At 43.2% G+C, this 12654-nt stretch overlaps 1 protein-coding gene across 1 annotated transcript in view; it reads right to left on the bottom strand.

Annotated features, from left to right (window-relative positions):
* Window positions 1–12654, bottom strand: part of SYT10 (synaptotagmin 10) — a 165303-nt gene that overhangs the window by 86363 nt on the left and 66286 nt on the right. The window contains exon 3 of the mRNA XM_040345577.1: window positions 1422–1986. Coding sequence (XP_040201511.1) covers window positions 1422–1986 — 565 coding nt within the window. The remainder of the gene's footprint in view (window positions 1–1421; window positions 1987–12654) is intronic.

Below are 12654 nucleotides of genomic sequence, written 5' to 3'. Positions count from 1 at the left end.
GACCAAAAACCGTGGTAGACCACGTTTTTTTTCCAGGGAAAAAAAAGTTAAAAACTGTATGGTTTGAAAACCGGATACAACCGTATGATTTATGGCAAATACGGTTTTTAATGTAAAGTCTATGGCCACGGTTTTCTGTACGGTTGCATACGTTTTTTTAAAGAAAAAACGTATCCAAAAACTGTATAGAAAATCGTGGTGTGAACCCACCCTTAGTCAGACATGTGCCTACCAGATCGCTGCGGTCTGAGAATTTGGCTTTGTTGAACATCCCCAAATTTGCCAAAAACAAATGCGGTGGCAGGACCCTGGAAGTTCAAGGAGCTCAATTCTGGAACTCCTTGCCCTTTCATATAAGACTTGAGAATGATCTCCTAAAGTTTAGGAGATTGTTAAAAACATGGCTATATATCCAGGCTTTCGGGGTGACTTAAAAATTAAACATTCTAATAGCTCTAAATTTTATATTTTTAACTTTGTATGTTTTTATATATTTTCTTGTTCGCTGATTGTTATTGTTTTATTGTTACTTGTTTGATCGATGTAGTTTCTGCCCCTTTCTGTCCTGTTTTTATCCCGCCAGCGCATCGAGGCACGTGTGTAAGACTGCGCTGTTGTTTTATAAGCATTTTAATAAATAAATAAATAAATAACCAGGCTCCGAAATAAAGTGTATTACATGGCAGCAAATAAAGATTGTGCAGAAAGATTTGGAAAGCTGGCAGCCTAAACTGATAAGATGATGGTAAAACAGCCAGGATACTAAGATATAAGGGTGGGACCTAGTGGTACTGGCAGTCAAGCTAAGGGTGATTAGGTAACAGCAGAAGCAGATAAATGGCAGAAACAGACTTTAGAACAGCCTTTGGTCCCTTTACCTTGGAAACTTTGTGGGAATACTAACTTCCAAAAACACAGACATTTCAGTTTGACACTACTCTATTAATTATATTCAACAAGACTTATTCTGTGATGCAGACTAGACTTCTAGATTGCAGAGTGGGAGGGTCTTTTTAGGGTGTCCATATCACTGACTGGTGATGTGGAGTTGTGGACGTCTCCCATTGGGCCCATCATTTAAATTCTCTCAAGGTCCTGAAGACTCTGACAGTGGCACTAGAAAAGTTTAGGAAACAGTTTTTTTTTTCAAAAATAGAATAAAGAATGGGATAGAGGTCAGTGGGTGGGATAGCAGGACTACTAATTATGCAGGAAGAAGGTCTTTAAAATGACTGAGTGGCCTGTGTGGCTGCAATCGCTGGGGTATGCTTTCGATATTAGAACCGAGAAATCTACTTGATGAGTGGTGAACTCTCTTCTCCATCAGAATAAGACTAGTTAAATGAAACTAACTAGTACTAGCTGCAGACACCAAATACACTAGTACAACCATGACAAGGATCTAGAGATGATGTACTTACAGTTGTGGCACAATAGATGTCTTTCCACACCGTGGTTTCTCTGGAGAGGTCTGACACTTCAAATAAATTATCCAAAATGACCTCCCCAATCATGTCATGTCTGGAGAATCGGTCAAAGTCGTAAACGCTGAAATGCAGTTTCCTATTGCTCAGATGGTCATAGGCCACGGGAAACTGGAAAGTCTCATCAAAGTTGGGGTTCAGGGTTTTCCTGTGAACCCTTGTCTGAAACTTCTTCTTTCTGTCTGGGAGAAGATAGATTTTCACGTAGGGGTCTGAGGTACCACACAAGTCTTTGGCTGGCAATTCCAGGGCTTTTACGATTTTCACAAGAAGAAGTTCATTCTCATAGTCGTAATGTAAGGTGAAGTTTAGTTTGCCGCATGTTTTAGCGTCCTCTTTCTTATTGTCTTCCGAGTCAAAGGATTTCTGTTTGTAGAGTTCCGGTTTGATTCGGCCGATGCTGGTGGTAGTCTCTCCTCTTTGTAATGGTTCCACACCCATGCTGAAGTCCACGCTGGACACCTGCATCTGTCGTGGCAAGTGTCTCCGGAAGGAATTGTGTCTGAAGGAGGAACAAACAATTGTAATAAAATAAATTTGGTTGTGTTAGAAATTTGTTATGTACTCCAAAACCCCAAAACAAATATTTTATATATTGCAGTTTACCAATCATCAAATGTGGTTAGATTAGTTTTCTTTTATTTAGGCTTTTTCCCTCTGCATTAACCTGGTGATCTGGCCAGTAACGCACCTCCTGTATTACAATGCCCTGGATGACGGAGTACAGGAGTACCTTTGGACAGCAACATTGTCAGTCTGGGGTAAGGGGAGTGTTAGTTGCACTTGTAAGTTTGGATACACCAACAAATTGAAGCCAAACTCCAGCTAATACTTTGTTAGCAGTTACAGCAAACTTTTTTTTTTTCCCTTTAGGCCCCTTTCACACTTGTGCGACGTGTCCTGCGACTTGGGACTGCAAGTCGCATGACAAGTCGTACTCCATGATTTTCAACGAGTACCATTCATATCTGTGCGACTTCAAGTTGCAGCGACATCAAAGTAGTCCCTACACCGCTTTGGTCCGAGTTTGATGCGACTTGAGGTCCCTAGACCTCAACATTGCACAGGCATTGCTTCAAGTTGCGTCAAAATCACGCAAAGGTGGCAAAATTTTTTGGAAATTTGCGAGACTTTCAGGTCACACAACCGTTTTTCGGGGTTCTAAAAAAATGACGTTTTTTTTCAAATCTGATCATTAAAACGGCTCAGCCAACACACGATCGTGAAAAAAAAATGCTCTCGCAAAAGCGCGGTGACGTACAACACGTGCGATGGCACTATAAAGGGGAAGTTCCATGCGGATGGCGCCACCCTTCGGGCTGCTTTAGCTGATTTCGTGTTAGTAAAAGACGATTCGCGCTTTTCAGTCTGTTACTGCGTGATGAATGTGCTTACTCCATTACGAACGGTAGTTTTACCAGAATGAGTGCTCCCATCTCATAACTTGCTTCCAAGCATGCGCAGGTTTTTTACGTCGTTAAAGCCCACACATGACCATTTTTTACAACCTTAAAAACGACAACGTTAAAAACGTCGTGAAAAAAAGAACACGTTCAATGTCCATTTTTTAGATCGTGAAAAATGCTCTGGTGCCCACACATGATCGTTTTTAATGACATTAAAAAAAACGTATGGATTTTAGGGGGTACCCCACGACAATTCTTTAAAAAATTTGCAGTGGAGTTACCCTTAAAATCCATACCAGACCTGTAGGGCCTGGTATGGACTTGGGGGGGCACTCCGTTTTTTCATTGATTTTTCACCTATATTGCCGAGAGGTGCCAATGCATTACACCTGTGAGCAAGTTTAAATGACATATTTTCCGTTAGAAATGCCATTATTGCTGCGGCAATGTTCTACCCATGGTACAGATGCACCACTTTACAGGCAGACTGAGGCCCCGTACACACGACCGGATCTATCCGCTGGGATTGATCCGCGGATCAGTTCCAGCAGATAGATCCGGTCGTGTGTACGGCCTAGCGGACATTTCCCAGCGGATAAAAATCCAGCCGACGGATTCCCAGCGGATAAAAATTTCTTAGCATGCTAAGAAATCTATCCGCTGGAATCCAGTCCAGCGGACTGATCCGGTCGTCTGTACAGACTCACCGGATCAGTCCGTCCGCTCCCATCCCTCGCATCCGGCGGACCGTTTCCAGCGGATATCCTCTCGTGTGTACGAGACCTTAGGGGACCCCGAGGCACGATATTTAAAGGAATATTTAATTTTTATTGTTTCACTTTAAGCATCATGAAAATCACTGCCCCTGAAAAAACAACTGTTTTAAAAACTTTTTTTTGCATTGATACTTGTCCCATGGGGCAGTACCCAGGTCCCCAAACACTTTTTATGGCAATGACTTGCATATAAGCCTTTACAATTAGGACTTTTGATTTTTGATGTTGGTGTCCCATAAACTTTAATAGGGTTTGCATGTTCGCTAGAACTTTTTGACTGTTCGTGGTGTTCTGGTACGAACCGAACAGGGGGGTGTTTGGCCCATCCCTAATAGTTTTATATGATGTGGGTTTAGTGACACTTCAAATACTGAACATTAACAAATGTCACGGAAATCTGTAGATTTAACCATTTCCCTACCAAGCCTATTCTGTCACTTCTCTCCTTCATGTAAAAGTCATAGGGAATAAAGTGGTGGTCATTGCAACTTTTTATCTCGCACGGTATTTGCGCAATCATTTTTCAAACGCCTTTTTTTGGGGGAAAAAAACTGTTTTATGAATTAAAGAATAACAAAACAGTGAAGTTAGCCCATTTTTTTTGTATAACGTGAAAGATGATGTTAGGCCGAGTAAATAGATACCTAACTTGTCATGCTTTAAATTGCACACACTCATGGAATGGCGCAAAACTTCTGTACTTGAAAATCTCAATAGGCGACACTTTAATTTTTTTTACAGGTTACCAGTTTAGAGTTACAGAGGAGGTCGAGTGCTAGAATTGTTGAACACGCTCTAACGCACGCGGTGATACCTCACATGTGTGGTTTGAACGGGGTTTACATATGTGGGCGGGACTTATGTGTGTGTTCACTTCTGAGCGCGAACTACTGGGGACAGGGGTGTTTTAAATTTATTTATTTACACTTTTTTTTTACATTTTAAATTATTTAATCACTTTTATCACTTTATTAAACATCCCTTGTAATAGGAATCTATTGTGACAGATCCTCTTTATGGAGAGATGCGGGGTCAATAAGACCCCACATCTCTCCTCCAGGCTGGAAAGCATGAGATCGGGAAAAAAAAATCACCCATCTCATGCTGACAGCCGCGATTGTGGCTTTGTTTACTTCTGGGTACTTCCGACTTCCGACATCATAACGTCGCGCCTAGGCATCCGACGGTCATCTGGCGCCTGCCGATTTGTTCTCCGGGTCCTCGATGGCACGGGAGAGCCCGAAGAAACACCGGATATCCCCCTTCTAAAGTCCATGACGTCATATGACGTCCAGCGGTAGGGAAAGTGGTTAAAGATACTAAAAATAAAAAATACATTTATGTATTAAAGCTTATATGATATTTTTATATATGTTGGCTTATTTTCAGATGCAAACTGTTGACCAATTCTTGATTTCATGTCTTTCTGTGTTGCACTGATCATCTGTCACTGACTACATCAGACATAACAAAGAAAAGCACTCTGGAATATTAAAGATGATTAATTAAATATAAAACATAGATCTTTTCTCATTTTCCATCTCATTTTCCTGTTTACCTCCCATGAACCGCATCCCGCTTCTTCAATGAACATGTCACACTTTGTTTAACGATAGCCAGTTAAAATCATTCCGAAAGTGGAATGTATAAAGCCCATTATATATGAAATCATTTTCCAATGCTTATATATAGGTTGACATGACATTTCTCCCAGATTCAATTAATTTTGTTCTTTTGTCTGCCAAATTTGCATACAGAAATTGTCTGTGTGTTGCATAAATTACCTCTCGTCGTTATCACACTGTCTGAACTCGTAGAGTTCTAGAGTAATTACTTTTCATAAACGGTTTGTGTCTGTCAGCAGCTTGCCATAACCTTCTACCCTACCATCCCCCTAGCCTTATAGATATAGAGACCAATAAAGAAGACACTATGGCCCGGATTCACAAAGGAGATACGACGGCGTATCTCCAGATACGCCGTCGTATCTCTGAGTTGTGCCGTCGTATCTATGCGCCTGATTCTTAGAACCAGTTACGCATAGATTTCTATTAGATCCGACCGGCGTAAGTCTGTTACGCCGTCGGATCTTAACTGCATATTTACGCTGGCTGCTAGGTGCGTGTACGCTGATTTACGCTTAGAAATATGAAAATCAGCTAGATACGGGAATTCACAAACGTACGCCCGGCCGACGCAGTACAGATACGCCGTTTACGTTAGGCTTTTCCCGGCGTAAAGTTACCCCTGCTATATGAGGCGTATATGCGGCGTACCAATGTTAAGTATGGCCGTCGTTCCTGCGACGAAATTTGAAAATTTTACGTCGTTTGCGTAAGTCGTCCGTGAATGGGCCTGGACGTAATTTACCTTCACGTCGAAACCAATACGTCCTTGCGGCGTATTTGGAGCAATGCACACTGGGATATGTCCACGGACGGGTCACATAACATTAACATAAAACACGCCCCCCCCTGTCCCACATTTGAATTAAGCGGGCTTACGTCGGCCTATTTACGCAACTTACGGAGCAAGTGCTTTGAGAATACGGTTGCGGAGGCGTAACGTAAATAGGATACGTTACGCCCGCACAAAGATACGCGGATGTACGTGAATCCGGCCCTAGGACTTCAGCAGTGATAGTGTACAGATTTATCATTGTTATACGACATTAGACTACTCAGAGGTGGGTACCAGTGTGAAGAGTAATGATGAGCAGTGGGATCTATCCTTCCATTATCTTAAATTCTCTTAAATTATCTTCAGTGCATCTGAGTGCAACCCCAAAACATTATTTATTAATTACATTTTTAACCCTTTCATGCCTAAGCCTATTTCTGACATTTGTTGCTAACAAAGTTAAAATCCGTGGGGCAGATTCACATAGAAATAGATCGGCGCAGCGTATCAGAGATACGTTACACCGCTGTAACTTCTTTGGCTGGTTTCGAATCTGGAAGAATTTGCACCGTAAGTTACGGCGGTGTAGTGTATCTCTGGCGGCGGAATTGAAATCGGCGATTAGGGGGCGTGTTTCATTTAAATGAAGCGCGTCCCCGCGCCGAATGAACTGCGCATGCTCCGTTTCTAAATTTCCCGCCGTGCATTGCGCGAAATGACGTCGCAAGGACGTAATTTTTTAAACTTAGACGTGACTTACGTCCATCCCGATTCACGGACGACTTACGCAAATAAAAGAAAAAATTCAAATTTCGACGCGGGAACGACGGCCATACTTAACATGGCTATAACTATACGCCGCAAAAAAGCAGCTTTAACTATACGCCGGAAAAAGCCGACTAGAGACGACGTAAGAGAATGCGACGGCCGCGCGTATGTTCGTGGATCGTCGGAAATAGCTAATTTGCATACCCGACGCGGAAAACGACGTGAACGCCACCCAGCGGACGCCAAAGTATTGCATCTTAGATCTGAAAGGCGTACGAGGACGTATACTGTCGGATCTACCCAGATGCCGTTGTATCTTTGTTTGAGGTAGATACGCCGGCGTACTCTGTCTGTGGATCTGCCCCGTATTTTTGCTAGAAAATTACTTAGAACTCCCCAACATTATATATATATTTTTTAAACAGAGACCCTAGAGAATAATAATGGTGATCGTGCAATATTTTATGTTACACGGTATTTGCGTAGTGGTCTTTCTTGGGAAGAATAACACTTTCATGAATTCAAAAAACAAAACAGTAAAAGTTAGCCCAATTTTTGGGTATAATGTGAAAGATGATGTTAAAGCGGGAGTTCACCCATTTATAAAAAAAAAAAAAATCTCCCTTAGCTTCCTGCTCGTTCGGTCTAGGGGAATCGGCTATTATATTAAAATATGTGCAGTACTTACCCGTTTCGAGCTGCATCTTCTTCCGTCGCTTCACGGGTATGGGTCTTCGGGAGCGGGCGTTCCTTCTTGATTGACATTTCTTCGAGAGGCTTCCGACGGTCGCATCCATCGCGTCACTCGTAGCCGAAAGAAGCCGAACGTCGGTGCGGCTCTATACTGCGCCTGCGCACCGACGTCGGCTTCTTTCGGAAAATCGTGACGCGATGGATGCGACCGTCGGAAGCCTCTCGGAAACCTGTCAATCAAGAAGGAACGCCCATTCCCGAAGCCCATACCCGGAAGCGACGGAGAGGATGCGTCTCGTAAACGGGTAAGTACTGCACATATTTTAAAATAAATAGCCGATTCCCCTAGTAATAACGAGCAGGAATCTAAGGGGGAAAAGTGCCCTCTAAGGGTGAACCCCCGCTTTAAGCCGAGTAAATAGATACCTAACATCTCATGCTTTGAAATTGTGCACATTTGTGGAATGGCAAAAAACTACGGTACCTAAAAATAGGCGACACTTTAAAAAAATTTAACGGTTACCAGGTACAATTATTGCCGCATACACACGATCATTTTACGGCATGAAAAAAAACAACGTTTTTCGGCATGAAGAAAAAACGTTGTTTTTCCAACTTCATCATTAAAACGACGTTGCCCACACACCATCGTTTTTTAAAAATGCTCTAGCAAAGCGTGGTGACGTACAACACGTAGGACGGCACTATAAAGGGGAAGTTCCATGCGGATGACGCTGTCGTAAGTCCAATTGTGCGCCGTCGTATCTATGTGCTGATTCTCTAAATCAGATACGCCTGAATTGTGGCAAGATACGACCAACGTAAGTCTCCTACGCCGTCGTATCTTGGGTGCATATTTACGCTGGCCGCTAGGGGGCGCTTCCGTTGATTTACGCGTTGAATATGTAAATGACCTAGATATGCCGATTCACGAACGTACTTGCGCCCGTCGCAGTAAGCTACGCCGTTTACGTAAGGCGTACGTCGGGCGTAAAGATAAAACACCTCTATAGGTGGCGCAACCCATGCAAGGTATGGACGATGGAAACAGCTGTCGTATTTTACGTCGTTTCCGTAAGTCGTACTGTGAATGGGACTGGGCCGTAGGTTACGTTCACGTCGTTGCCATTGAGCCGTCGTATGTTAGGGCGTAAATTCGACGTGATTCTGAGCATGCGCGCGCATGCGCCGTTCGTTCGGGAAGTCATTTACATGGGGTCACGGCAAATTTTAATACAACACACCCACTACCATCCTAATTTGAATTAGACGGGCTTACGCCGGCCCATTTACGCTACGCCGACGTAACTTAGGGAGCAAGTGCTTTGTGAATACTGGCCTTGCCTCTCTATTTTATGTCGGCGTAGCGCAAATGAGCTGCGATACGCCCGCTCAAATGTACGCCGCTCTACCTGAATCTGGCCCAATGTTTCTTATTTTATATATTTTTTTTTACATTGTCACCTAAAAAAAAAATTCTGATCACTTTTATTGCTGTCACAAGGGATATAAACATCCCTTGTGACAGTAATAGGTGGTGACTGGGACACTTTATGGAGGGATCGTGGGTCTAAAAGACCCCAAATCCCTCCTTTGCACTTCATAGTATTCAGATTGCCAAAAACGACTCTGAATACTGTAATTTTTTAAAAATCTGCGTCATTGGCAGCTGAGTAAACCGGAAGTGACATTGTGATGTTTATTTTGGTGAGAAATCACTTTGAAAAACACCCCTAGCATTTCTGTTCTGTGGCCATCATGAGTAAGGGCAAATGATTCATGTAGCATTTACTTCCGCACTTCGTTCAATATGCATGCAGGAGTGTGTGCATACAGCAAGCCATGGGAACTGTTTTGCATACTTATTGGACTTACCCCTTGATAATCCCGTTCTGAACCTCAAAACAGAGACTACTGACCGCCTCTTGAAGCACACATACCCCTGCCCCCGAAACTCTTCCTCCTCCTAGGTTTCTCTCAACCAAAAATAACCTAAACCCTATAAAAAACGACTCCAGGCATGTTCTTACAACATTCTTACAAGGTGCTTAATAGCCCTTCACTGGAACAAAACAGTGCCCCCATCCTCAGGAGACCCTTTACGCCAGGGTCAAAGACATAGAGTTAATGGAAAAAATTAGGGCCAGGATACAGGAACGACTGGATGAACACAACGGTATCTGGGGAGCTGTGGCATTCTCGGAGGACCCGTTATGAGCCGGCGACAGAGTCTCGAGGTACCTTGGTGTCCTATCCTATCTGTTTCCCTTCCCTTTCCCACCCTTCTTTCTTTCTTTTCTCTCGTTCTCATTTTTTTTGTACAGTTAAAGGGGTGTTTCCAGCCTTTTTTTAAGGTTATTAATAGTCAGCAGCTAAAAAAGTGTAGCTGCTGGCTTTTCATAAACAGACACTTACCTGCTCTATGGTTCCAGTGACGCGCAGGCCGGGGCTCCGCTCCTCGCCCCCCCTCGCTGGCCGGCGTCTTCATTCCTAGTGTGGGCACCCGGCAGTGACAGCTTTCGGCTTCACGGCCGGGCACCCACTGCGCATGCGCGAGCGGCACCGCGCATGCGCGAGCGGCGCGGCGCCGTCCGGTTGGACAGGCGCTCGCCTACAGGGAGGGGCTGCAATAAGGCGATTAGGCTAATCGCCTTACCAGCCCCTCGGCGGAAGGAGGAAGTGGGACAGGAAGTCCCACTCCTCCTGACCCCCCCAAAAAAATTACATGTCAAATGTGGCATGTAAGGGGGGAAGGAGTGGATTAAGCGGAAGTTCCATTTTTAGGTGGAACTCCGCTTTAAGTAAGATATCAGTATCAGAGTACTGCAAACTACATAGTTTATCTGAGACATTGCTATTGCTGCTGGAATGTGTAATGCCGAAGATCGGAGGTCGGTTTCCCTCCCCCACTTGCACTGTATACATTAGGCACGTTCATATTATTATTTCTACTTTTGTCTGTTTACTACATCTGTACATGTGTACTGCTGTTTTGTTTTTGCCTTGGTCCTCTATATAAATGTGTGCTGGACATCCCAGCGTGATGCACTGAGCACTATCTTCACAACCGTACTCGTTGTCATGACCACATATTCCGTGCAATGCTGGGCCTGTTGTTTCCTGACTCGGCCTTCGAGTACCTCTTTGTTATTTGACTGTGATATTGTAATCATTGATTTCTTCAGCTGTTATATGTAACTTTCTTTGAAAAATAAAAGAATTATAAAAAACCCTAACGATAACCTTAACCCTAATGCTTTTCCTAGTGATACTGTAAGGCCTTTGCCAACACTAATGCTTTTCAGAATACTAACTCTAATGCTTTAATAGAGTGTAGTTCCTCGGGCTTGCCCTGGAAGTCTTGTGGGGGAGCATGTAGCCTCATGATCAGGTTATCCCATGGGGGTTACCCTTGAGGGGAGCCCCACCTAGTACTTGGTGGACCTTGGCTTGGCAGGTCTCCTGAAGAATGGGATCTGCTTAGTTTCGGCTAGGTGGACAATGAGTAGTCCAGTCCCCGTCAGGAGTCTTGCGCCCCAGGTGATCAGGGCCAGAGTGCTTTCATTTTAAGGGAGGACCAGGTGTACACCCTTTGCACTTTTTTGTGGTTCACTTTGTGCATGCTCACTTTTTATTTTGCACTGCCAAGCTTTAAACAAGGACCCTAATGCTTACCATGATGCTAACCCTATTCGAAACTGGTTGGTCTTTATTGTTAAGTATATTCAAGGGTTCTGCTGCAAGTAAATTTGGTGTGGTGGCATCTTCTTCATTCAATTACTTGGCTCTGCAGTACCAACCCACCATGGACCTTTAATTATCCACAGGCCTTAAGAGGTCATAATGCTGAATGGACTTTGTTTTACTGTAATCTAAACCATTACCCTTTGTTTACTAATAAAGCAATATGATCAATACGTCAGCACCAGGTTGGTGATCTGTGGCTTTATTCTGGTAAAAAAAATGTCTTATTGCTGATGATCAGTGGCTTTTTTTAAGCAACACAGTCCTTCATCACCATGTCAGTGCAAATATGGTAATCATATGTCAGCGATTGGAAGCTGTCACCACATGCCTTTCTGAGAGACCTTGAAATGCACCTAAAAATACTTCTGTTAAAGGTTGTTGATAAATATATAAGGAGAATTCATAACCCTAATGCCGCGTACACACCATCACTTTATGTGATGAAAAAAAACAACGTTTTTAAAAACGTCAATTTAAATGACCGTGTGTGGGGGAAAACGTTGTTTTATGCCTTGTGAAAAACGACAAAAAAATATTGAAGCATGCTTCAATTGTTTGTGTCGTTTTTCAAAACGTTGCTTTTTGTTTCACAAAAATTGACCGTGTGTAGCAAAAAACGACGTTTAAAACGACGTTTTTAAACCCGCGCATGCCCAGAAGCTAGTTATGAAGCGAACTTCAATGGAAAAAAGTGGTGAACGTAACCTCGCTTTGCTAGAGCATTGTGAAAAAACGATGGCGTGTAGGTAACGTCGTTTTTGAAAATTGAAGTTTCAAAAACATCGTTTTTTACTTCACAGAAAATGTCGTTTTTTTCCATCACATAAAGTGATGGTGTGTACGCGGCATAAGGATAAAATCCCATTGAACCCTGAAAATCCACACAAAACACCAAATTTTTGTCATTCCAAATGTAGCAAGGTACCAGGGCCCCAGAGGCCTAATGGTAACCTCACAGGTTAGGGAGAGCCAACTAATCTTGCAACTAAAGGTAGTTGTACATAACTCTCGGTAACACAGAAAAGTCCTTGACATATCTCACAGTATCCCACTGTAGATCTTCACTCACTGAGCTCCCAGTCTCTCACTAGACTTCCAGATCCCAGTCGTCACTGGATCCCCTGAGCTCTTCCACAGCTATCCCACTGTATACCCCTCAAGACAGTAGTGTATTTAGATGTTGTGCTGCCCTTTTATTAAACTGTATATGTATTCATCAATAAAGTTTTTGTTACCATTCCATTTGACCCTGTTGCTGATTCTCCCTCAAAGACATTATTTGAGACCTCTGTCTCATCCTTCTCTTTTTTACCTGTTATTCAGTGTCTATTGGGAGGCATCCCGTCTTGTATAGACGTATCAGAGGTTTGGAATATAAAT

Source organism: Rana temporaria, chromosome 3, assembly GCF_905171775.1.
Source record: "Rana temporaria chromosome 3, aRanTem1.1, whole genome shotgun sequence".
NCBI classification, from domain to species: Eukaryota; Metazoa; Chordata; class Amphibia; order Anura; family Ranidae; genus Rana; species Rana temporaria.
The sequence above is the reverse complement of the archived record's forward strand: the minus strand, read 5'-3'. Positions and strand labels throughout refer to the sequence as shown.